The sequence below is a fragment of the Tamandua tetradactyla genome, chromosome 7, assembly GCF_023851605.1.
Source record: "Tamandua tetradactyla isolate mTamTet1 chromosome 7, mTamTet1.pri, whole genome shotgun sequence".
Taxonomy (NCBI): Eukaryota; Metazoa; Chordata; class Mammalia; order Pilosa; family Myrmecophagidae; genus Tamandua; species Tamandua tetradactyla.
In genome coordinates this window covers 16,178,741-16,206,518 of record NC_135333.1, presented here as the reverse complement: position 1 = coordinate 16,206,518, position 27,778 = coordinate 16,178,741, and the positions used below count along the sequence as shown (strand labels likewise).

Sequence of the window (27,778 nt, the reverse complement as noted above, 5' to 3'; positions counted from 1 at the left end):
CTACCCCTGCAGCTGGCTTGGGAAGATTTTTCCTTCGGCTCTGTATCTGGGAGTTCCTGTGGCGAACTTGGAAGATAACAGATGTGCTTTATCTGTGCACAGACTCCAGCCAGTCAAGGTAAACTGCCTTGCTCCCTGCCCTTGTGATACACTGCTGCTGGCACCTGGTTTTTTTTTTTTTTTTTTTTTTTTTTGGTAAGGACTAGGAGGCCTTTCCCTGTGGAGGAGGGGGACACATGGCGTGTGCCAGTGTGATATCGAGCCAGCAAAGGGGTCTTGTTTGGGTCCTGGTGCCACTGCCCTGCTCCCATGGATGCCCAAAGACTGCGGGTATATGTGGGTGGAGAGGTGAGGCTGAGGAAGCTTGCCAAGCTGAGAGCTGTGACTGGCCACCAGACATTTCTGGACTGGCTGTGGGTGGGTGAAGTTGAAATACCCAGTCTCACAGCCCAGTGTTATCCCGGGGCCACCATATCCATCAGCCATACAGGAGAGGTCCCCACTGGGGTATGTGCTACTCATCTCCCAGCCCCAGGGTTGGCAGAATTTGGCAAGTGTTGGAGTTCCATTGAGTTTCCACTTAGTTCAGCTGGCACCTGTGGTGGGTGACAAGTGGGCTTAAGGGGAGAAGAGGGCTCAAGAGTACCATCTCTTGGGGACAAGAGGAAAACTCCAGTCTGACAAATTGCTATTTGCCTAGCTCTCAAACAAAGCCCTAACTAGCACTGCAATCCTCCCTTGAGATTAGGGACTTGGTTTCATGGGGTAGGACTGACAAATCAAATTCAAAAGGGGATCTTCATAGCTAACAAAAGTAAAACACAAAATCTTAGAAAAGGGAAGGAAATAAATCTACAAAATAGCCTTATTAAGATACTAAAATGCTCCATCTACAACAGATCATAAAGCATGTGAAGATCCAGGCAGATATCGTTCAGCCAAATGACCAAATTAAATTACTCAGAATTTGGAACAACTAATTACGGTTGTTCATAATGATATAATGGATTATCAAGAAGATATTGGAGAAGCATAAAGAAGAATTTGAAAGAATAAACAGAAACATATAAGATATCACAGAGATGAAAGATACTGTAAATCAAATAGAAAATATATTAGAGACTCACAATGGTAGACTTCAAGAAACAGAAGAAAATTAGAAGATAGGGCAATTGAAATTGAACATTCAAAAAAGCAAAGGGCAAGAAAGATATAATAACTGCAACTTGATCTCAGGGAAAAGACAGACAACATGAAGTACAAATATAAGAATTATAGGTGTCCCAGAAGGAGACAAGAAGAGTAAAAGGATAGGAAGGCTAGTTGAAGATAAAATGGTAAAAAACTTCCCAACCCTTATAAAAGACATAAATATCCAAACCAACCAAGCCTAATGAATCCCAAGTAAAATGAATCTAAACAGGCTTACTCCAAGACCTATATTTATCAGAATGTCAAATCTTGAAGAGATGCAAAATGTCATGAAAGGAGTAAGGGAAAATAGATTTATTACATATATAAAAGGAAACTATATAAGCTGACTCAGACTACTTAATAGGCACCATGGAAGTGAGAAGGCAGTGAGTGATATATTTAAGATTCTGAAAAAGAAAGACTTTTGGCCAAAAATTCTTTATCCTTCCAGGTTGTCCTGCAAAACTGAGGGAGAGATTAAAATTTTCATAGATAAACAATGGCTGTGAGAATTTACCAATAAGAGACCTGTCCTACAAGAAATGCAAAAGGGAGCTCTGTCAACTGAAAAAAGATCAGCAAGGAAGGTCTAGAGGAAAGTACAGATTTGGAGAGTATTAACAAGGGTAACTTAAAGGATAAAAGGTGAGAGAAGGAAAATTAAATATATAGATCTGACAAATAAAAGCTATAGGATAAGATGGTAGATCAAGAACTGCTTTTACAGTAATAATTTTGAATGTTAATGGACTAAATTCATTAAATAAAAGACACAATTGAGAGAATGGATTTAAAAATATGATCTATGTATATGCCGCTCACAAGAGACCTATCTAAGGATAGAAATGAATTGAAAGTGAAAGGATGGAAATAGATGTTCTATGCAACCTGTACCAAAAAAAAAAAAAAAAGCACAAATAGTTACGGAAACATTATATAAAATAGATTTTAAATCTATTTAAAGATTTAAAATGTTAATTGTAAAAACATTTGTATCTTTATATATTCCTGAAATAAAAAACTTGAAAATGTTCAGTAACATAGGTCATTACTACAGCAAAGTTCATATTTCTAATAACTTTCTACTTGCTACTTTGAGAACATTCATAGTTTTGACAGCTAATAAAATGGTATTTAAGCTAGTATTTAATATTTTTGAAACTCTGATATCTGTATTTGTGGCTTTTTTCCTTGTTCGCCTTAATCATAACTTGGTTTATGAAGCTTGCCGTACAAACACTGGTTTTATAATGATCATTTGGATACTTTTAAAAAAAATGCTTATGGGTAAGCTAACTAAGATATTCATTTTTGGTAATTCTAAGTGTACTGTTTGTTTCTTTAAATAAAAATATTTAAATCTAAAATTAATGAGTGGAGGATAAAATACTAAAAATATGTCTGCAGAGATGCCCGGTAAGATAGCAGAATAGGGATTTGCAGGGCCTACTCCTCTTCTAAAAACAGCTAGTGGGCAGGAAGAAACTGAAACAACTGTTCTGGGGTTCTGGAAACTAGGGGAATACCCCACAGCATCCAGAGAAGAGTGAGACAGACTGAGAAACGGGTGAAAAACTGAGTACTCACAAGGCCATGAGTCAAGGCACACATTCCCTACCCTGAAGGAAGCAGTTTCAGGTGGGCTGGGTCCTTCCTGGAGGGTTGCTGCAGATTAGGCAGGCTGCAGAAGCCTTCCTTCCCAAGAACAGAGCAGGACACATCTCAGTACTAATCCAGGGGGAAAATTTAGATCACTAGGTCCTGCCGCTTTAGCCCAGCCCACATAGGTGCTGGTGATTCCACTGCTTTCACTCGCATCAGAGGTGGAATTACCAGCCAGCTCAATATACCCTGCCTTGTTAGGGCTGTCAGGAATAGGCTGACCAAGAACCATCTACTGGGCAGGGTGGTAAAGCCACCTTCCAGGAGCTGTCAAAAAGGCTTCTTGGCAAAGAGTGCCATCTGCTGGGCAAGCTAGGAAAGCACACCCCTGGGGAGTTGAAATAAAGGCTTTTGGGCATCTTTCCTCACTCTTTCCCCAGGGCTCTTTGGAACTGGTCTAAGTCCCCTAACGCCAGGCCCCTGGTCCTGTTTTGGGTGGGAAATACTGATGAACTAAGGGTTACAGAAGAGCCTTAATACAAACCTATCAAAAACAAAGTCCTAGACAAGAGAGAGAAACCAGCCTTAAAAATAATCCCATCAAAACAATGAGATGCCCAGGTACCAGCCAAAAATTACAAGCTATACCAAGAAACAGGAAGATAGGGCCTGTATTAGTTAGGGTTCTCTAGAGAAACAGAATCAACAGGGAACACTTGCAAATATAAAATTTATGAAAGTGTCTCACGTGACCGTAGGAATGCAGAGTCCAAAATCCACAGGGCAGGCTGCGAAGCTGATAACTCCAATGGATGGCCTGGATGAACTCCACAGGAGAGGCTCACCAGCCAAAGCAGGAATGGAATCTGTCTCCTCTGAGTTCTCCTTAAAAGGCTTCCCATGATTGGATTTAGCATCACTAATTGCAGAAGACACTCCCCTTTGGCTGATTACAAATGGAATCAGCTGTGGATGTAGCTGAGGATCATGACCTAATCCTATGAAATGTCCTCATTGCAACAGACAGGCCAGCGCTTGCCCAATCAGATGAACAGGTACCACAACTTGGCCAAGTTGACACCTGTCCCTAACCATGACAGGGCCCAATCAAGGGATTAAATTAAAAAGTCAGAGAAGATACTTGGAACAACTAACAAAAGATGTCCAAACAAATCTCCTAAATTAAGTCAAGGAGATGAATGAAATATGGTTACAAGAGATAAGGGATATTAAGAAGACACTGGGAGATATCTAGTGGACTTCCGGGTCAAGATGGAGGCTTACCAACGTGCACATTTTAGTTTGTCCTCCAGAACAACTACTAAATAATCAGAAACGGTACAGAACAGCTCCCGGAGCCACGATAGTGACCGGACACACAGCGTACCCCAGTCTGGACTGGCTGCGAGCACCCCCCAGAACCGTGAGTTCCCAAAGCTGTGGCAGCCAGCGCCCATCCCCCACAGGCCGCTTCCCAAAGGGGAAAGGAAAGGAATTTACCAGCAGCAGGGACTGGGCACAATCAAAGGCCAATTGTGGAACTAAGTAACAAATTCTGACTACTAAAAATAGGCCTCCAGCTTAGGTGAACCTGATCAAAGCAGAGGTTGCTCATTTTTGCCCCAGCGCCAAGGGGGCAGGACTGACAGAAAAAAGGGGGAAAAAAAGAGAAGGAAACAGGTTTTTGTGGCTGTGTATCTACAAAGGCTTGACTGCCTCTGGATACAGTGGCAGGACTTTTCAGGCTGCAACTGCCCCAGGCATAGGCAGGAGTGAGCTCTTTTGGGGGCTTATCTGCAGCTTGTGCCTTCCCCAGGGGAGGGGTGAAGCCCCACCCAGGTGGAATCCCTCCATCAAGGAATTCAGACACCAGGGCTTGGTAATTTGAAGTCATTAAAACCAGCCTACAACCTCTCCTCTCTCTCCACCACGCCCCCAGCAGGGAGAGTTTGCCAAAGTTAAAGGTACCGCATCATCTTATGCTGGTGGGACCTGCAGTCAGACAAGCGCCACATACTGGGCAGGATAAGAAAAACAGAGTCCAGAGACTTCACAGGAAAGTCTTTCAACCTGCTGGGTCTCGCCCTCAGGGAAAACCGACGCAGGTGACTCTTTCCTCCTGATAGGAGGCCAGTTTGGTCTGGGAAAATCTGGCTGGGGTATATAATATCTAAGTAGGCCCTCCTAAGTGTGTGTGGGGGAAAGGCACCATACAAGCAGGGCAAGAAACAAGAAAACAAGAACTGAAAAATTCTCCTCTGTTAAACAAAACTTGGGCTAAAGGTCCAGATAAAGCTGAAGGGAGTGTCAAAGAACAGACAACAAATTCATCCAGCAAGAAAACCCTAGATAAAAGAAGTGAAAGCAATCTCTAGAATAAACTAATTAAGGTAATTAAATGCCTAGACGCCAGCAAAAAATAACAAATCACACTAGGAAAATTGAAGATATGGTCCAGTCAAAGGAACAAACCAACAATTCAAATGACATACAGTAGCTGAAACAATTAATTCAGAATGTATGAGCAGACATGGAAAACCTCATCAAAAACCAAATCAATGAATTGAGGGAGGATATAAAAAAGGCAAGAAAAGAACAAAAAGAAGAAACTGAAAGTCTGAAAAAACAAATCACAGAACTTATGGGAATGAAAGACACAGTAGAAGAGATGAAAAAAAAAATGGAGACCTACAATGGTAGATTTCAAGAGACAGAACATAGGATTTCTGAACTGGAGGATGGAACATCTGAAATCCGACAAGAAACAGAAACTATAGGAAAAAAAAGGGAAAATATGAGCAGGGACCCAGGGAATTGAAAGACAATATGAAGCGCATGAATATACGTGTTGTGGGTGTCCCAGAAGGAGAAGAGAAGGGAAAAGGAGGAGAAAAACTAATGGAGGAAATTATCACTGAAAATTTCCCAACTCTTATGAAAGACTTAAAATGACAGATCCAAGAAGTACAGCGAACCCCAAAGAAAATAGATCCAAATAGATATACTCCAAGACATTTAATAATCAGAACGTCAGAGGTCAAAGAGAAAGAGAGGATCTTGAAAGCAAGCAAGAGAAAAGCAACCCATCACATACAAGGGAAGCCCAATAAGACTATATGCAGATCTCTCAGCAGAAACCATGGAGGTGAGAAGACAGTGGGATGATATATTTAAATTATTAAAAGAGAAAAACTGCCAACCAAGAATTCTATATCCAGCAAAATTGTCCTTCAAAAATGAGGGAGAAATTAAAACATTTTCAGACAAAAAATCACTGAGAGAATTTGTGACCAAGAGACCAGCTCTGCAAGAAATACTAAAGGGAACACTAGAGACAGATACGAAGACAGAAGAGACAGGTATGGAGAAGAGTGTAGAAAGGAAGACTATGAGTAAAGGTAAAAAGAAGGAAAATTAGATATGACATATAAAATCCAGAAGGCAAAATAGTAGAAGAAAGTACTACCCATGCAGTAATAACACTGAATGTTAATGGATTAAACTCTCCAATCAAAAGACATAGTCTGGCAGAATGGATTAAAAAACAGGACCCATCTATATGCTGTCTCTACTCAAAGGACACGAGGCCAAGGACACAAGTGGACATTTACACACCAATGTTTACAGCAGCATTATTAACAATTACCAAGAGATGGAAACAGCCAAAATGTCCATCAACAGACAGTTGGCTAAACAAACTGACATTTACATAAGATAGAATATTATGCAGCTGAAAGAGAGAATAAAGTTATGAAGTATGTAACAACATGAACGGACCTTAAGGACATTATGCTGAGTGAGATTAGCCAGAAACAAAAGGACAAATACTGTATGGTCTCACTGATATGAACTGACATTAGTGAATAAACTTGGAATATTTCCTTGGTAACAGAGACCATCAGGAGATAGAAATAGGGTAAGATATTGGGTAATTGGAGCTGAAGGGATACAGATTGTGCAACAGGACTGAATATAAAAACTCAGAAACACACAATATTACACACACTGAATATAAAGAAACACACTGAATATAAAAACTCAGAAACAGCACAATATTACCTAACTACCTAATTATAATTTAATAATTATATCAAAACGCTGAATGAAGCTGCATATGAGAATGATAGAGGGAGGGGCATAAACGAAATCACAAAGAAAGATAGACGATAAAGACTGAGATGGTGTAATCTAAGAATGCCTAGAGTGTATAATGATAGTGACTAAATGTACAAATTTAAAAAATGTTTTTGCATGAGAAGAACAAAAGAATGTCATTACTGCAGTGTGCTGAAAATAGATGGTACTTAATATTTTAAAATTTCAACTAATGTGTGAGACTAAAGCAAAAAATGTTTATTTGGTACAAATCTATACTTTGACTAGTGCATCTCCTAATACAACTTATGTAGAGAGTTGATTGAACACCTTAAGTACATGGAACTTTGTATAGGACATGAGATTTTGTTGGTTTGTCCAGGTGATGCCCTGATGAATCCCAGAGTGATCTGATCAGTGAGTGGAAAAGTATTTGCAAAGTCTCCTTCGGGGAATGGTGAGAATGGCGGAAAACTCAACTTCCCCAAGTTGAATTCTTGATATTCTCACAAGCAGTGTGGACAACCAAAGCTATAGGCTGAGCCCCCAGCCTATAAGTTTCATTTGTTCATTTGAAACTTAACCCCATAAGGGATAGGTCAAGCCTACTTAAAATTAAGCCTAAGAGTCACCCCCAAGAGAGCCTCTTTTGTTGCTCAGATGTGGCCTCTCTCTCCAGCCAACACAGCAAGCAGACTCACCACCCTCCCCCTGTCTACATGGGACATGACTACCAGGGGTGTGGATCTTCCTGGCAGTGTGGGACAGAAATCCCAGAATGAGCTGAGATTCAGCATCAAGGGATTGAGAAAAACTCTAGAATAAGCTGAGACCCAGCATCAAGGGATTGAGAAAATCTTCTCCACCAAAAGGGGGAAGAGTGAAATGAGACAAAGTGTCAATGGCTGAGAGATTCCAAACAGAGTCGAGAGGTTATCCTGGAGGTTATTACACATTAAGTAGATATCACCTTGTTATCCAAGATGTAATGGAGAGGCTGGAGGGAACTGCCTGAAAATGTAGAGCTGTGTTCCAGTAGCCATGTTTCTTGATGATGATTGTATAATGATATAGCTTTTACAATGTGACTGTGTGATTGTGAAACCCTGTGCCTGATGCTCCTTTTATCTACCTTGTCAACAGACGAGAGGAACATATGGAATAAAAATAAATAATAGGGGGAAAAAATGTTAAAATAGATTTAGTTTGAAATGCTAGTGATCAATGAAAGGGATCAGTAAGGGGTATGGCCTGTAAATTTTTTTTTTCTCTATTATATTTTTCTATTGTCTTTTTATTTCTTTTTCTGAATTGATGCTAATGTTCTGGGAAATGATCGTGATGATGAATATGCAACTATGTGATGATATTGTGAATTGCTGAGTGTATGTGTTGGGAATGTTTGTTTCTTGTAATTTTTTTAATTAATAAAATTAAAAAAAAAGAAGACACTGGGTGAGCATAAAGAAGAATTTGAAAGCATGCAGAGAAAAATAACATGTTTTATGGTAATGAAAGGCAGAATAGATGAGGCTAAAAATATGGTAGAGGTAATGAAAGAAAAGATAGATAAATGGGAACACCTCAAGATTGAAAACTTCTGTGCTTCAAAGGACTTTGAAGAGCCTACAAATTCAATGGGAGAGAATATTTGGCAAACATATGTGCTTGTTTGAAAGGGTTATGTACCCTAGAAAAGTCATGTTTTGATCCTGATTAAATCTTGTGGGAGCAACCATTTCTTTTAATAATGTAGGCTGGAACCACTTGATTAGATTATCTCCACAGAGACGCGGCTTGCCCAATTGTGGGAGGGAGAGTAACTCCACCCACTCCAGGTGGGTCTTGATTACTTTACTGGAATTCTTTAAAAGAGGACGCATTTTGGAGAGCCATGAGAAAGTCATGACAGAGCTGTGAGAACCACAAGAGCCCGCACAGCCAGAGACCTCTGGAAATGAAGAAGGAAAGCACCCCTAGGAGAGCTTCATGAAACAAGAAGCCTGTTTAAAGCTAGCAGATGCCGCCATGTTCAACATGTGTCTTTCCAGTTGAGAGAGAAACCCTGAACTTCTTCAAACTTTCCTGAGTGAAGGTAACTTCTTGTTGGGTGTCTTAATTTGGACATTTTTATAGACTTGCTTTAATTGGGACTTTTTCATGGCCTTAGAACTGTAAACTTGCAACTTAATTAATTCCCCCCCTTCTAAAGGCCATTCCATTTCTGGTATATTGCATTACAGCAGCTAGCAAACTATAACAACATATATCTGATAAGGGTTTGATATCTAATATATATAAAGAAATCCTATAACTCAACAATAAAAGGAAAAATAACCCAATTATAAAATTGGCAAAAGATATGAATAAGCATTTTTCCAAAGAGGAAATACAAATGGTTAAAAGGCACATGAAAAGATGTTCATATTCATTAGCTATTAGGGAAATGCAAATCAAAACCACAATGAGATATCATCTCATTCCTATAGGAATGGTTGTTATTAAAGAAAACAGGAAACTACAAATGTTGGAGAGAATGTAGAGAAATAGGAACATTTATTCACTGCTGGTGGGAATGCAAAATGGTATAGCCACTTGGAAGACAGTTTTGTGGTTCCTCAGAAAACTAAATATGAGTTGCCCTACAACCAGGCAATTCTGCTACTTGGTGAAAATCCAGAAGATATGAAAGCAGGGACATGAACAGACATTTGCACACTGATGTTCAAAGTGGCATTATTCAAAATTGTCAAAAGACGTAAACAACTCAAGTGTTCATCAACAAATGAAGGGATGAACAAAATGTGGTATATACATAAGATGGAGCATTATGCAGCAGTAAAAAAAGAATGAGGTCCAGAAGCATGCAACAACATGGATGAACCCTGAGGACATGATGCTGAGTCTTGTGGCTAGGAATGCATGGGCTAGGAATCGAACCCAGGTCTTCCATATGGCAAGTGAGAATTCTACCACTGAACTACCCTTGCACCCCCATGATGCTTTATGTACAGAATTGTTAATGGGGTTGAATTTAAATGTTTTGGAATGGATAGAAGTGACGGTAGCTTGTAAATGGGATTATAAGTAATAGTGCTATATTGTAGATGAATTTGGTTGAAAGGGGTTGTTTAGAGTCTCATGCATGTCATTGATTAACACTACAAATATAAAGAAGTTGTTGCATGAACTAGGACAAATGCACAACATTTGTACAAAGAGTTAACAATAGAGTGATATTTGGGGAAAAACTATTTATTGCAAGCTACAGACTACAATTAACAGCAATACCTTAATTCTCTTTCAATAGTAACAGGTGTACCATACCAATAACAGGGGTCAGTAATGGTGGGGTTGAGGGATATGGGGTGTTTGGGGTTTTCTTTGTGTCCATCTGATATTTTTCTTATTGACACAATAAAAATGGTCTAAAATTGAGTGTGATGATGAATGCACAGCTAAGTGATGATATTCTGAGACACTGGTTGTATACTTTTGAATATATCTCAATATAATCTGCAGATTCAAAAAAAAAAATACTCTAGAGGCATACAATAGCAGATCTGAACGGGCAGAAGAAAGGATCAGTGACCTAGGAGACAGGACAACCAAAATTGAACGGACAAAAGAACAGAGAAGAGAATGGAAAAACGTCAGCAGGGTCTCAGCACAAAGTCCACAAACATATGCATTATGGATATCACAGAAAGAGGAGAGAAAGGAAAAGGAGCAGAAAGAATATATGATAAAATAATGCCTGAAAACTTCCTAACTCTTACGAAAGACATAAATATACATATCCAAGAAGTGCAAAGTCTTCCAAACAGAATAAACCCAAACAGACTACTTCAAGGCATATACTATTCAGGCTGTCACATTAAAAGAATGATACACCATGATCAAGTGGGTTTTAATTCAGGTATGCTAGGATGGTTCACCACAAGAAAATCAATGTCATATACCACATTAACAAATCAAAGGGGAAAAACACATGATTATCTTGATCAGTCATAGAAGGCGTTTGATAAAATCCAGCATCTTTTCTTGATAAAAATATTTTGAATAATTGGAATAGAAGTAAACTTCCTTAACATGAAAAAGGGCATATAGGAAAAACCCACACCTCAAATTTAATGTTAAAAGACTGAACACATTTGTATTCTGAGAATGAGCACAAGACAAGAATGTCCACTGTCATTCAACATTGTGCTAGAAGTTCTAGCTAGAGCAATTAGGCAAGAAATAGAAATAAAAGGCATCCAAATCAGAAAGGAAGAAGAAAAAACTTAACTATTTGCAGATGATATGATCCTATACCTAGAAAGTCCTGAAATACTTAACAAAGTTATTAGAGCTAATAATGAGTTCAGGAAAGTAGTAGGATACAAGACCAAAATGCAAAAAAAAAAAAAAAAACCAAAAAAACAAAACCACACAACAGTAGTATTTCTATACCCTAGTGGTGAGTAATGAGGACAAAATCAAGAAAAAAATCCATTTACAAGAGCAACTAAAAGAATCAAATATATAGGAATAAATTTAACAAAGGCTGTAAAGGGCCTATATTCAGAAAATTACAAAACATTGTTAAAAGAAATCAAAGAAGATCTAAATAAATGGAAGGACATTCTGTATTCATGGCCTGGAAGGCTACATGTGGCTATGATGTCAATTCTAATCAAATTGATTTACAGATTCAACGCAATCCCAATCAAAAGTCAAACAACCTACTCTGCAGAAACAGAAAAGCCAATTATCAAATTTATTTGGTATTAGGGTGATGTTGGTGTCATAGAATGAGTTAGGTAGCTTTCTCTCCCTTCAATGTTTTTGAAAAGTTTGAGCAGGATTGATACTAATTCTTTTTGGAATGCTTGGTATAATTCACATTTGGCAGAAGTCATCTGCTTGGGGAATTTTCTTTTTGGGGAGCTTCTTGATGATTAATTCAATCTCTTTACTAGTGATTGGTTTGTTGAAGTCTATTTCTTCAAGTTATATTGGTTGTTCAAGCTTTTCTAGAACTGTCCATTTCATCTACTTTGCCTGGTTTGTTACCCTATAGTTGCTCATAGTATCCTTGCATTATCTCTTTTATTTCTGCAGCATGAGTAGTTATACCCCCCTCCCATTTCTGATTTTATTTATTTGCATCCACTAGCTTTTTTCTTTGTCAGCCTAGCTAAGGAGCCATTGATTTAATTGATTTTCTCAAAGAACCAACTTCTTTGAGTTTATTGTTTCCATGTTCTCAACTTCATCTATATCTGCTTTAATCTTTGTTATTTCTTCCCTTTTATTTGTTTTGGGGTTAGTTTGCTGTTCTTCCTCTAGTTCCTCCAGGTGAGCAGTTAAGTCCTTGCTTTTTGCTTTTTTTAAAAATATGTTTTTATATAGGCATTTAGGGCAATATATTTCCCTCTTAGCACCGCCTTTGCTACATCTCATGAGTTTCAGTATGTCGTGTTCTCAGTTTCATTTGCCTTGAGATTTTTACTGATTTCTATTGTAATTTCTTCCTTGACTCACTGGTTGTTTGAGTGTGTTATTTAGCCTCTTGTCTGCATTGCAAAATTATCTGTGCTTAGAACTGGTATTCAGTGGTCCAAATCTGTTGATCAAATATGCAATTTGAGCATGGTTGAGCTCCCCTTCTCTTGCTCCTAGTAGAGAGGGCTCTCTCTCCCAACTGGGAGATTGAGTCAGCCTGCCATGCCATCAGGGGAGGGACACCAGTCTCCACAGTGTGGATGATTTACTTACAGTTCTGTGCTGTGATTTATTAGTCTCAAACCATCAAATAATACCTGGCTGGTGTACAATGTGCATATGGTCTCAGAAGTCTTCCAAAGAATTGTTCCAGACAGTTTTTAGCTATTTACTAATTGCCCTAGAGGACCACACCTCCCTATGCCACCATCTTGACCCCCACTCACTGCAGTCTTAATGATTGGAAAGGCCCTACACTACTCTACACTACGTCTGTTGCTCCCCTTCTAATTATACTTCTACCCATGGTCAGAACTGTGTTTACCATGCCAAATTTATTTGGAAGAGGCTCTGATAGCCAAAAGTGTCCTAAAAAAGAAGAACCAAGCTAGAGGACTCATACTTCCTGACTTTAAAGCATATTGCAAAATTTCATTGGTCAAAACATCATGGTACTGGTATAAATAGAGACATACAGAAATAAACTGAGAATTTAGAAACTGAACCTCACATCTATGATCAATTGATTTTTGACTAGACTGTCAAGTCCACTCAACTGGGACAGAACAGTCACTTCAACAAATGGTGCTGGGAGAACTGGATATCTATATCCAAAAAAATAAAAAAGGATCCCTATCTCACACCTCACATAAAAATTAACTCAAACTCTTTGAATCAAAGACCTAAATGTAAGAGCTAGGACCATAAAACTTTTAACAGAAAATGTAGAGAAGCATCTGCAAGATCTTGTGGCAGACAGTGGTTTCTTAGAACTTATACACAAAGCACAAGGAATGAAAGAAAATACAGATAAATGGGACCTCCTCAAAGATGTATACTTTTGTACTTCAAAAACTGCATTAAAAAGTAGAAAGACAGCGTACACAATGGGAGAAAATATTTGGTAACTACATATCTGAAAAGGATTTAATATCAGGATATATAAAGGAATTCAACAACTCAACAATAAAAAGACAAACAACTTAATTTAAAAATGGGCAAAAGACATGAATAGACATTTTTCCAAAGAGGAAATAGAGACAGTCATAAAGCACATGAAAAGGTGCTCAACTTCAGTAGCTACCAGTGAAATGCAAATCAAACCCACAATGAGATATTTCACACCTACTAGAATGGCCACTATGAAACACACACAAAATTACAAGTGTTGAAGAGGATGTGGAGAAATAGAAACACATAATCAATGCTGATGGGGATATAAATGGGGATAAAAATGGTATAGCTGCTTTGGAAGGCAATTTGGTGGTTCCTCAGGAAGCTAACTATAAAACCGCCATATGATCTGGCAACCTCACTACTAGGTATATACTCAGAATAACTGAAAGCAGGGATGTGAACAGACATTGGTACACCGATGCTCATAGCAGTAGTATTCACAATTGCTCAAAGATGGAAACAACCCAAGTGTCCATCAACTGATAAATGGATAAACAAAACATGGTAAACACAAATGATAGAACATTATTATAGAACTGAAAAAGGAATGAAGTCAAGATGCAGGTGATAACATGGGTGAACCAAGCTGGAAGACATTATGTTGAGTGAAATAAGCCAGACACAAAAGGACAAATACGGTATGATCTCATTAATATGAACTAAATATAATAAGCAAACTCATGGAATTAATATCTAGAAAATAGGATACCAGAAGATAGAATAAGGAAGGGAATGGGGAACTGATATTTAGTTTGTGCAGAATTTTTTAATTAGGTTGACTGTAAATGGTTGGAAATGGGTAATAGTGATGGTAAGACAGTATCCTTTGTGTAAATATTGCTGAATTGAGTGTAATTGTGGTTGAAAGGGGGAAATTTAGGATTGTGCATATTACTAGAAGGAAACTAGAGGATGAAACAAAGCATTGTATAACATAGCAAACCCTGTTGTAGATGATGAAGGTGATTAACAGTACACACATAGGAATGTCTCCCATGAATTAGAAAAAATGCATGTCACAAAGTTACTAAGTGTCAATAAAATGGGGGCATAAGGGGCATGGGGATTTTCTTTATGGAGCGATGGAAGTATTATAAAATTGTGTTCCAGCCTAGCACAACTCCAAGACCAAAGAATACACCAAGCAAAAAATGAGTTATGAGTTTTAATTAGGGACTTAAGGATAGGAGAACATTCTATTTCATGGTGGCCGGTTGGGAAATGAGAGTGAGCAGCAAAACCAAGAGAGGGCCAAGTCTAGGGGTGGGGTGGGGGTGCTATTTATAAGGTTCAAAGTCCCAAGAGATTTAATTAGGGAAGGGGAGTTTTATATTCTTAGACCATTAACGTGTGTCCTAGTCATGTAGGCAGCTGTGTGTCTTGCTCTCAAAATGGAGGAGAGGCAGGGCCTGTGCCCTGGATCCTGACAAATTGATTGTGGCAATGAAAGCCCAGCTGTGATTATACTGTGAGCACGGACTGTAGACTTTGGATGGATCATATGATATATGAATAAAACTTTTTTCTCTTAAAAAAAGACATGACAACTAAATACAATGAATGTACCTTTAATGGATCCTAGATTTTAAATAAAAGCACTCCCTCTCCCAAAAAAGACATTGGGACAACTGGGGGAAATATGAATATGGACTGTACATTAGATATCAATATATAGTCCATATTCATATTTAAAATTTCTTGGGTATAATTGCAGTATTAAGATAAATTAGAGAGTATATTCTTAGGAAAAACATACTTAAGTATTCAGAGATGAATTGTTGTAATGTTTATATGTAGGGGTGGAAAGGTAACAGAAACCAAATATGGCAAAATGTTAGTACCTGGTGAATCTTGGTGAAGGGTATACAGACTGTACTCTTCTTTCACTTTCTTTTGAAGGTTTAAAATTTTTCCAAATAAAACAGGGGGAACTAAAGAAAATGGGCTAGTCCTTGCCTCCCTACAACAAGAGAAACTGTTCAAGTTTCTGGCTATCCTACTTTCTCCCTCTTTTCACAGAAAGAGAATGAAAAATACAAGTTCATCATGCTAGTCTGCATAACAATTCTGAAGTCTTTTTTTAGTAAGTGGTTTCCCTGTTAGCCAACTTCTGGGACTTAATGGACTTTTCCAGTTGAGAAATCCATTGTTAAGAGAGTTTACAACCAAAATTTGCTGTGTATACCACTGATTTCCCTAACAATAACACTAATAGGCTTTTGTTCTGGATGCAGATAGCTCTATTTTGAAGTGACCTTTTCTCTTTTTACAGTATGACCTTCTCTTTAAAAAAAAAGGTATATGTGTATGTGCATATATATGCACATATACAAAACAGTTTGTCTGCAATAACCAAAAGTTTTTTGTTTTTAGGTGCATCCTGTGGGAAACAAGCCCAATCTCCCTCATGGAAGGTGAGTGCATTCTACCATCGAACCACCCGTGTACCGAACCAAAAGGTTTTAAACTTAGTAAATTGAACATTTATTCCAATTTAATGTTCAGTACCACTTAATTTTAACAATATCTTTTAGTTGAGCAGTAAATAGCTTTCTGAAAATGCTTCTAAAGTATATTTCTAGAATGTAAATCCAAATGTTTTACTAAAAGATGAGAAAGTTTTCTATGAATAAAAACAACAACAACAAAACAAACCCATTAGTGACAAGGGATGAGGATGAGAATGCATTTGTCAGAGTGGGAATACCTCACACTACATACAAAAATTAACTAAAAAATGGATGAAAGGCCTAAATAGAAGACCCAAAACTATAAAACTCTTAGAAGAAAACACAGGTATAAATCTTCATGATGTTGGATTAGGCAACAGTTTATTCGATATGACACTAAAAAAGACAAGCAACCAAAGAAAATACAAATTGGACTTCATCAGAGTTAAAAATGTTTCTGCTTCAAAGGATACTAGCAAAAAAAGTGAAACTATAATAAAGAACTCTTAGAACTCAATAACAAGACAGATAACCCAAATAAAAAATGTACAAAGAATGTGAACAGGCATTTCTGCAAAAAAAGAGACAAATGGCCAGTAAGCACATGAAAATGGCATAAAAGCCACTTTCCAGAAGGGAAAAGTCACTTGCCATAAGGGAAATGCAAATCAAATGCCACCATTAGACACTACTTTACACCCAGTCGGGTGACAATAATGAAAAAAGACAGAAAATAACAAGTGTTAGGGAGGATGTGGAAAAATTGGAATCCTCACACTTCATTGGTACGAACATAAAATGGTACTGCCATCTGAGAAAACAGTATGGCAGTTTCTCCAATCGTTAAACCTGGAGTTACCCAGCAATTTCACTCTTAAGTATATACTCAAGAGAAATTAAAATACACAGTAACACTCGTAAATGTTTACAGCAGCATTATTTATAATAGCCAAAAAATGAAAACAACCAAATAATCCAAATGTCCATGGATTATTTGTATAATTTGTATAATAGCCAAAAAATGAAAACAACCAAATAATCCAAATGTCCATGGATGGATCCAAACGTCCACCAATGAGTATGGATATGTGTGACCTATCCATACAATGGAATCTTACTGTGTAATAAAAAGAAACGAGGCACTGATACATGTGACAGTATGGATAAACCTTGAAAGTATTAAGAAGCCAGACACAAAAGGCCACATATTGCCTGAGGCTATTTGAAATGTCCAGAATACATAAATCTAAATATACAGAAAAGAGATTAATGGTTGCCTATAGCTTAAGGGATCTTGGGGAGAAATGGGGACTAGCAGCTAAAGATATGGGGTTTCTTTTGGGGTGATGAAAATATCCCACAATTTTTTTTTTTTACACAACCTATGAATATACCAATATCTACTGAGATATACATTTTAAATGGGTGAATTGTATGGTATGTGAATTGTAGCTCAATAAAGCTGTTTTTAAAAAAAGAATGCCTAGAACAGAAGTAAAGGATCTACCAACTTATATTAAATGGAAGAAGAGTATACTGTTTTATATAGAAGAGTATACTATATATAGTCTACACAAAAACTATCTTTTAAATACTTGAGTCCTCCAAGGATAAATTTTCTTCCAGATACTGTATTTTGTTCTTTCAAAAAAATAAAAAAGAAATCTGGTATCATAACAGTTTTTCCTCTGGAAGCAAAATGAAAAACTAAAAATTCAAGAAGAAAGAAGTCTCCGTTCACTGTTCTTATTATGATAAGTGGCCTAATATCAATTTTACTATGAGTAAAAAAAAAAAAAAAAAAAGACCTGATTATTGGTATGAAACTCCTGACAAAAAAAAAGTTAAAAACAAATTAGTCACCCTACATTTTCTAATAATACAAAAGAAGGCCCAGTTTCTAGAACGTTCTATTCCTAAAACCTTTACATGGATTACTTCTTAAATTACAGACTGTATTCTTAATTCTAGCCACCTGCCTTCAAAAACATGTAATTTTAGTTATAATGAATACAGGATACAAAAAAGTTGCACATCAACAAGAGCAGGATAAAAACCTCTAAATACATGTATTCTGGTCAGCTGTGCCTTATTCATATATGTACACATTATAAAAGCACATTATAAAGAAATTTTTAGAATTTACATTATGAAGTGAATAAATCAGATTTTTCATTGGTGTGATGATTTTTCTGAACAGATTCAGAAGAACAGAGGATAAGACCTTCCATGGAGAGCTGGTCACAGAGAGAGTGATGCCTGCTAAATGTTTTTGCTCCTTCTAGAGCTTCCTACCTCTATTATTAGAGAACAAGCCTGGAAGTCTCAATCTTTATAAAGTGGGCTGGCTGCCTATGGAATACATGAGTTTAATTCAAGGTCAGCATGCCATATCGAGTCCTTATTCCTCAAAGTTCTGCCAAACCTATTCAGACAATATGGATGATGCTTATTTTAAGTTTAGATTTAATGAGATAACTAAAAAAAGAGAAAAAATAAAAAGGCATACAAATACCAAGCCTTTTAATGAATGATTTCAGTTGTGAAACTCCCCTATAATAATGTGTTTAGTTATTCATGCTGAAGAAATTGCTCTTTCATAGTAAGATGTTTTAAATTAATATTATTCCCTCTCAATTCCGCACTAACCTAGTTTTCCATCCTTTGTCATTATGTTACTGGACAAGGACTATAGACTCTTTTGCTGGATGCACTCAATAACCAATTTCTGAGACACCAGAGTTTCAAAGAGAGAGTTTATCACTAGGTGCATAGTAGGAGAGAGTACATGATGGCCTATCGGCCCAAAATTCGTCTCCCCAACTGCAATAATTCTGATGGTTTTATCAGAGAAAAAGATGGGCAGGGTTTAGGATAATGAGCACTATGGTCCCAGATGATGTAATAAGAGGTGATCTGATTATTGAGCCTGAACAGACTGATTACATGCTTAATCACAGTATGTATGAAAGAAAACATCAGAACAAGATAAAGGGGACTTGTAGGTTAAACTCCAAGCTATTGCGCATGTCAGGCAGGCCAATTTTGGTTTGATCCAGTCTCAGTCATCAAGATAACTTTGGACTTGGGGTGGTTTAGTTCTGGGCTGACCCAAGACCCTTCATTAACAAACATTAGGGGCTGTCTTTAGTAATCACAATACTCTAAAGTTGAAAATCTGGGTACGAATGAAGGTTTTTACAATCATAGGGATGCAGAAGATAAAGGCCATACAATCATTATCAGAGATTAAATCAGATGGATTACAATTTAGAGATTTCAGGTGTTTCTTTCTATTTCAATATATCAGAAAGCAAAAAGGAATATCTATATGATGATTCAGTAACCAAAATCATCCCTTAAATCCAGCTTTCTCAGTTACAATTACTTTAAAAAATTATTTACTACTGTCAAAACTTATTTCACACAGCATCTCTTTTGTAAAAATCTCCCTATGAAGTTCAACAGTTTCTCAAACTTGTTATGTGGAAGAACACCATAAACCACTGACATACTTAATTCCGCTTAACAAACTAGAAATGATCTTTAAACAGAAAATATTTGCTTATTTCTCATAAATAAGCAAAATGAAATGAGAGCTAAGAACATGTATGAATGAAAAACAAAGCCAAAACACCAAAGTAAGCTGCTGAATTAGATATGGCTGCATAACAGCAAGATGTCTGTTTTGTTGGGTATTTTTCATCAATTTTGTTGTCTAAATTCTAGCAGATGACAAAACTCTAAAAATGAATACTTGGGGAAAACAGAAATCAAGGACATTCTTATCCAAAAGCTTTGTTTAGCTTTTTATTTGAACTGGAAAAGACCACTTTTATTCCTAGAGCTTGGTCTAAGTTTAAGAGTACAACTCGTATTCTGTAGAATAGTTTAAGAATTATTGCTTTGAAACAACTGTAGAACTTTGCTTAAGAACTGTATGACCCTAGGACTGGCCTTACAGGCAAAATTTATCTCAGGCCATGCTGTATAAAGCAGAAGTAACAAAAAACATTAGTGACAGATCCACTTAAAGGAGGCCATATATTATATGGTGCTGACAACTATATAACCCCTCAGGAGAAGACTGAGAAATCAGATGTTTTCAGAATAAGTACAAGGTAGTAATTGAGAGAATCTTCTCAAACCCTTTCTCACATACCAAAGAAAAACAGCAAACCAGCCAAATGCTACCACAAAATCTCTCTCAAACCACAAAACAACAGAAGAGTTATCACAGCATTGTCCATGCCAACCACCTATCTAAACCATTTGTATTAAGAACATCATTTTGGCCAGCTTACTCTAAGGATATCTTTCCCTTTGGGCCAAACTGGAAGGCCTACAATATTCCTTAAATCAAGTTTAGAGCACAAGGACTTTTCTTCTATTTGTATTAATCTCAGAAATTATTGCTTGGATAAAAAAAGACTAACCCAAGTATCACATTTTTATATTCTAAAAGGTAAACTGACAAATTGAAGCATTTGAACTATAGAGGTAAAGACAGGAGACTTGGGCCCTTTGCCTTCGGGTTTCTTCATGAATATCTGGAGACTTTTTTCCGGCCCCCAATCTATTTAAAAAAGTGTTTGATTCTAATTCATATCTGGAGCCAGAATGCCTTGATTCAAATCCTGGCTTTCCTATTTACTAGTTTGTTGTATTGCCTGGGGTAAATACTTAACCTCTAGTTCCTCAATGTCCTTATTTATAGAATGGGTATAAAAAATATTATTTGCTCCAAGGAACTGTGGTGAAGATTAAATGAATCATTATAGGTAAAGCACTTAGAAGGGTGCTTGACCCATAGTAGACATTGTGTTGGTAGTAGTGGAAACTTAAAACATATTTTGTTGACAATATGATCCTTTGTTCCCTAATATTTTGGTTCTACATATTGGGAAAAGGTTATATGCATATGTATATGAGGAACATTAAGGCAGATCAGTCTTGATTGTTAATTCTCAGAATTTTCAAGAATTTTTGGGAGTTGATCCAAGAAAGGAGGCTCACTAAACTGATTAGCAAACAATGGTAGAGCTAATTTGACTCTACTAAGCTTTAAGATTATTTACATTCTTGAGAAGTCCCTACTTGAATAAAAGGCCCTTTTAAGTGAGGCAATGGTTTCACAGAATGTCTATATATTTTTGAGGGACATGAGCAGAGGGCTGGAAAACCATCTTTTTCCTTTTGTGCCAGGACCTTAAAGTCCATGGAGACAGTAAGAATCACAGAAGAGGGTCAAGGAAGGACCACTAATGCACACTTTAGCTCCTCTAATACCAACCAGTGTCATTACAGTTCAGAAAGTTTCTTAAAGCATTCTTAAGTATTACTATAATAAAAAGTAAGAGGAAACCATTCACAGGAAAAATTATATTCTTAAATATGTGGAAACGAAATACATTATTTTTGGGCTCACTCTTGCCTCAATGCAAAAAAAAAAATTGTCCTAAATATTTCTATTCATATTTTAAAGCACTATTTATAGAAATGAATTGATGTTACTATATTATAGACATATATTAAAATGTTAAATTTTCCTTCTGATAGAGAATTTAGGTTTATACAAATTTAAGTCATAAAGCTTTAGTCAAAGATTTGCCTTATCAATTTTATAAATGTTTATACTTTCTGTTTGAAAATGACAACAATGAAAAATGTTATCTCTTTAGTCTGGAACTTAAAAGACTTAATATATTCATTTAGGGCCTGACTTCCCTAAAGGTAAATATGAAGTATGACTGTGAAGCCCCCTAACCTAGAACCAGGGTTCATGTTAGAGGCTAAGTGGCTTAAAGCAAGTCCCTTCTCAAAAGGATAGTAGGGATGAGAGGTGTTTCAACTATTGAGATAAAAAATCCAAAATAAATTGTGAATAGTGGAAACAGTGGTCCAATTACTATACAGCTCTACTATAATACTATACTGTGAGCTATCACTATACTGCTCTCTCATGTAAAACTACCATCGAGGTTCACACTGTTGATGACCTTAAGAGGTTTTTTGGTACCACTGGGTTGAGACCACGATGATCTTAGAACGCACGCTCTTTAATTGTAAATCAAGCTAAAATGCTATCTATGATATTTTAGTATAGGGTAAATCATAAAGCAGAGGGTCAATAAAAACCCACTGAATGACTGACCAAAATATTCTAGTTATCTTTTTTTTAGAAGAAATAATAAACATCTAGGGATATGTCTAACTTGCTTTGTATTGTATAAATTATGGTACTAGATATAAACCCTATCCCATTATTATTTCCACAAAAATGTCCAATTTTTCCATTACCAAATAATAGATCTTACCAAAAAAAAAGTTAAACAAAATTTTTCATTGCATTATTTATAAACTACTGGTAACTTTTGGTATTAAAAAGCTTCTTTCTTTTTAAGTAATCACACTTGACTGCAAAAGATTTGCTGGTAATTTTTTTTTTATTAGTGTTTCAGGTACTGTTAAATGTTTATTAAAGTTTTTCTTTTTCTCCCCTTTGAGAATGTAGCCAAACTCAAAGTAATGCATTAAAGTTAGAGCAGTCATATTTTCTGGTTTGCTGGGACAGTCCCAATTTGCACCTGATTCAGCGTAATTATTAACTGCACCCTCTTTTACTCTCAAGTCTCAGTTTTATGATAAATTTAAAAAATATTTTAATGAGATATCTTCAAGCACATAAAGTCTATCCAAAGTATACAATCACTGGCTCACAATATCATCACATAGTTGTGTATTCATCACCTTGATCATTTCTGGAACATTTGCATCTATGATAAATTTTAAGGTTAGCTAATGCTAGCCTTCTTAAAGACAACTTTGAGTCTTAAAAGCCTGTAAGCACTGTCTTGAATTCATTAGTAGGAGAGTGCATTTAAGACAACCTAAATCCAAGAAAAAATTAGTGCTATATATTTTGGATAAAGCTAAAGGTTTCTCCTCTTTATCTACTACGCAAACTAACTTTTTAAAAAAATTATCGTGCTTGCCAAAGGACCTAATTTTTAGAGTCTACAACAAGCTAGAAATGGGATCCCATAATATGTTAAGCTGTTTAATTTTAAAGTCAAATCAACAATGAACCAAATACCCCTTCAATACTTTTAAAATCTAAATCTGTTGCATAACCCACAGCTGGACTCTACTAGTGACAACAGATTGGGTAGTATTGTCAACTCTTCGTCTGAATACCTACCTACGCCAGAGAATCAAGTTCTTGGTAAAACTCTCCACTCAGGCCGATCGCCACAGATTGGCATGTATGTCCAGGAGTGGCTTTTAAAATCTTGTCTTGCTTGGAATTTGTTGGAGACTTTGTGTTTGTTTCATCCCTCCAACAAACAAATGCTGAGACAGAGTTGGGGGGTGGGGGCTTACACCCATGAAAGACACTGGCAGGGCAAGCCTCAGAACTGCGATTCGAAGCTGTCTCCATCAGCCAAGGTAGAAATGCCAAGGCCCTGCACCCCACCATGTTTGGGGATGAGGCTCCCCAAGAACAGGATGGCCTAGGCAACAGTCAAGGGAGACCCTGGCCATCAACCAACTACACTCCCAGCAGCTGGACAGCAGGGTTTATCTGCAGGTGTTGTGAGCTGCTGCAGGCTTCTTGGTTCTCCAAGTCCAGAAAATTCTCAGCCACTCTCCTGAAAATGTGCCTCCCCTGTTATTTCTTCAGACACATTAGTTACCAAGATTGGTCTATGGCTAGGGCTGAAATTCTATTTGACCCTTCCTAAATATTTATGACTAGTGGCAACTATTTTGGTAAAACCTTAAAACCTCGTTTAGGCCTATTTTGACTTTTCCCTTTGGATTAGGCTCTAAACTACATGAAATCAGAGACTGAGTCTTATTTAATTCTGCATCCTCCATACTATTTAATGTAACATATTATACCTAGGAGACCACGCAAATATGTGATGAGTAAATGTAGCTAGGCAGTTCTAACATTTTCCCCTTAAATATGACCTATGAAAAACAGCATCTCCATTCTTTCACTCATTCAACCAATATTTATTGAACATGCACTATGTGCCGGTCACTAGCCATACAAAGGTGAACCTGTACTCACAGAGTTTGCATCTTCACAAGTTGCAAGTTGTAACCCATCAGAGAATCCTGAAATCATTTCAGCAAGTTGCACCAGCATTATCTTCAGCAACTGAATGCTTAAGAATGCAAAACAGAATTTATCAGAGGACACTGCACATACTAAGGCATTTTCTAAATATTTGGTTTCAGTTATGTGTGTGAAAATAGTAAAATATTTCTATGCATGAGGTAAAATCTATTTCTTAGTTGGTGCAGGATAAATGTATTGGAGAAACATTGTTCTAGAAGGATCCTCTTCAATGCATCTCAGTTTAAACCTCATTTTAAAGGTCTACTTACCAACAAAACTATAAATAAAGCAGATTAGACAACTCTGATTCAAGAAAATATATGCATGGCTCCTATGTGTCAGGGACTCTGCTAGACACTGGGGATAGAAGGATGATTACTTCAAAGCTCATGTCCATAAGGAAATAATTAAAAATGTAAACAATCAATCATAATTTGTAATGTGCTAAAACAGAAATATACAATGTGCTGTGAAAGTAAGGTATCTGATTTGGCATGAAAATGGAGCAAAATAACACTACACTGCCACAAAGAGAATTACATATATAATTATAATTATATATATATATAGCTGTTAAACATTTCTGTCCAATAGCCTGATTTTTAAATTTAAATTTTTTTATGTTAAGTGGTTTATTAAGGAAACTGTATTATCAGACAAATGACTATTTACTTTGAAATTGTTCTAAATGTGGGGAAAATAGGGCCATTCCACCCTTCTATCGAAGCAGTTGCTTCAAGATGATGGGAAACATGGTAAGATTAATGAATTCCATGAGCCCATTGCTGCTCTTCATTTGCTGTGAAGTGAGTTCCTTGATCAGAGGCATTGCTGTGTGGAATACCATGATGTTGGATCTGTAAATGTGTGGTTGGTAGTTTTGGTAGAAGCATTGCATACGAGAAAGGCAAATCCATATCCAGAGTGTGTGTTTAGTAAGAACAAAATGCTGTACCTTCCACGATGGAAGCTTCCCAATATAATCAACCTGTCACCTCGTAGCAGGCTGATCATCTCAGAGAATGGGGTCATATCGGAGACTGAGAATGGTCTCTATACTGCTGGCAGATTGGGCATTCAGCAATGGCTGCAGCATGACTGGCCTTGATGAGTGGAAGTCTATGTTTCTGAGCCCATAAATAACCTTTATCCTACCACCAAAAATCCTTCTTTGCTAAGGTACCCCTCTATTCTAGTTTGCTAGCTGCCAGAATGCAACACACCAGAGATGGATTGGCTTTTAATAAAAGGGGATTTATTTCATTAGTTCTTCAGAGGAAAGGCAGCTAACTTTCATCTGAGGTTCTTTCTTATGTGGGAAGGCTCAGGGTAATCTCTGCTGGCCTTCTCTTTAGGCCTCTGGGTTCCAACAACTTTCTCTGGGATGATTCCTTTCTGTATCTCCAAAGGCCTGGGCTGAGCTGTGAGTGCTGAGATGAGGTATGCCGAACTGCTTGGGCTGTGCTACATTGCGCTCTCTCATTTAAGCACCAGCCAATTAAGTCAAATGTCATTCATTGCAGCAGGCATGCCTCCTAGCCGACTGCAGATGTAATTAGCAACAGATGAGGGTCACGTACCATTGGCTCATGTCTGCAGCAACAAAACTAGGTGCCTTCACCTGGCCAAGTTGACAACTGAATCTAACTACCACACCCTCTGATAAGTATTCACATGGGACATAAATATTTTCATGTTTTTTGCCCATATAGAAAGGTCTAAAGGACAGGTCTATTCACATATTCTTCCCCCAGACCTCTTTGTTACCAGTTTCCCAAACATGTTCCAATACCTTGACCATCCAGCCAAACCACTGGCCACATCCTTGAATTGGTATAAAAACACATCTCTGGTAGTTCTCCTTCCAAGCAAATGAACAACCAGGTGTACTGTGTGAAATACTGCCCACTAGGAGGAAAGAATTTGCGTTCACTATTGTAGAGGATTTCCCTTCATTACAATCCTTCAGGATTTTTCCAGAAAAGGGCTGTACTGCTGCAGTTGTCCAGTTTTGGGTAATTCTTCCATATCATGCAGAACCATCAGTAAGCCAGGCCTGAGTTTTCTTTTTCCTCAGTTAACTGATCACAGGGAACTCTCCAAGAGGCCATAGCCACAGGCCAGGAGAGAGAAGGTAATGTGTTAGGAAAGACAGTCATGGGTATTTGGGCCACTTCCTCATGCAACTTACTTGTGCCTTCAGAGCCTGCTTGAGACCAATGTCAGATATACCATATCATGGTCAGGTTCATGTGTCAACTTGGCCAAGTTGTGGTACCTGTTTGTCTGGTTGGGTAAATGCTGGCCTGTCTGTTGCAAGGAGGACATTTCATAGAATTAAATCATGATCACGTCAGCTGCATTCACAGCTGATTTCATTTGTAATCAGCCAAGGGGAGTGTCTTCTGCAATGAGTGATGCTCAGTCTAATCACTGGAAGCCTTTTAAGGAGGATTCAGAAGAAATAGGCTCTCTTCCTGCTTCAGCTGGCGAACCTCTCCTGTGGAGTTCATCTAGACCCTCCATCGGAATCGTCGGTTTCACAGCCTGCCCTGTGGATTTTGGACTCTGCATTTCTGCGGTCACATGAGACACTTTCATAAATTTTATATTTGCGAGTGTTCCCTGTTGATTCTGTTTCTCTTTAGAACACTAACTAATACATCTCACTTTCATTTGATGGTGGAGTGCTACTGTGTATACCCAACTTTATGACTTGGTGGGTTAGACAACACCTAGTTCAGATGGGCAGTCAGGTCCCATGGTAACTTGGAGGCCAATGGATAAGTGTTCAGTCTCTATTAAGGCCAGTAGTAAGGAAGAAGCTGTTTCTCAAAAGGAGAATACAGGCAGGCATACCTTGTCATACTGTGTTGTTCAGAGAGTAGGTTTTTACAAATTGAAGGTTTCTGGCAACCCTAACTCAAGCAAGTCTTTTGGCACCATTTTTCCAAAGCATGTGCTTACTTCATGTCTGTGTCACATTTTGGTAACTCTCACTAATATTTCAAACTTTTCCATTATGGTGATCTTTGATCAGTGATTTTTAAAAAATATTTTTAATGATATCTTCACATACCATACAGAGCATCCAAAATATATAATCAATGGCTCATAATATCATTACATAGTTGTGTATCATGACCATGATCATTTTTAGAACATTTGCATCATTCTAGAAAAAGAAATAAAGAGAAAAAAGAAAAAACCCATACATGCCATACTTCTTACCCCTCCTTTACATCGACCACTAGTATTGCAATCTGCCTAATTTTTTTTTACCCCTTATCTTCTTATCCCCTATTATTTATATTTTGTCCTTATTTTGGTACACATCTGTCCATAACCTGGATAAAGGGAAAATACAGGGTTTTCACAATCACACAGTCACATTGTAAAACTTGTATAGGTATACAATCATCTTCAAGAATCAAGGCTATGGGAACACAGTCTAACAGTTTCAGGTACTTCCCTCTAGCTACTCCAATACACCATAAACTAAAAAGGGATATATATATATATATCATGCATAAGAATAATGTCCAGGATAACTTCTCAACTCTGTTTGAAATCTCTCAGCCACTGAAACTTTATTTTGTCTCATTTTTCTCTTCCTCCTTTTGGTAAAGAAGGCTTTCTC

At 37.3% G+C, this 27,778-nt stretch overlaps 1 protein-coding gene across 7 annotated transcripts in view; it reads right to left on the bottom strand.

The window, feature by feature from the left end:
* The window catches only part of DESI2 (desumoylating isopeptidase 2), an 89,569-nt gene that overhangs the window by 36,873 nt on the left and 24,918 nt on the right, over nucleotides 1–27,778 (bottom strand). For 6 of the 7 annotated variants that reach the window (XM_077168501.1, XM_077168498.1, XM_077168497.1 and 3 more), the window contains one exon: nucleotides 24,088–24,184. The exons of the other annotated variant lie outside the window; for it this stretch is intronic. In XM_077168501.1, coding sequence (XP_077024616.1) covers nucleotides 24,088–24,165 — 78 coding nt within the window. In that variant the 5' untranslated portion in view covers nucleotides 24,166–24,184. The remainder of the gene's footprint in view (nucleotides 1–24,087; nucleotides 24,185–27,778) is intronic. 7 annotated transcript variants of the gene reach the window in all.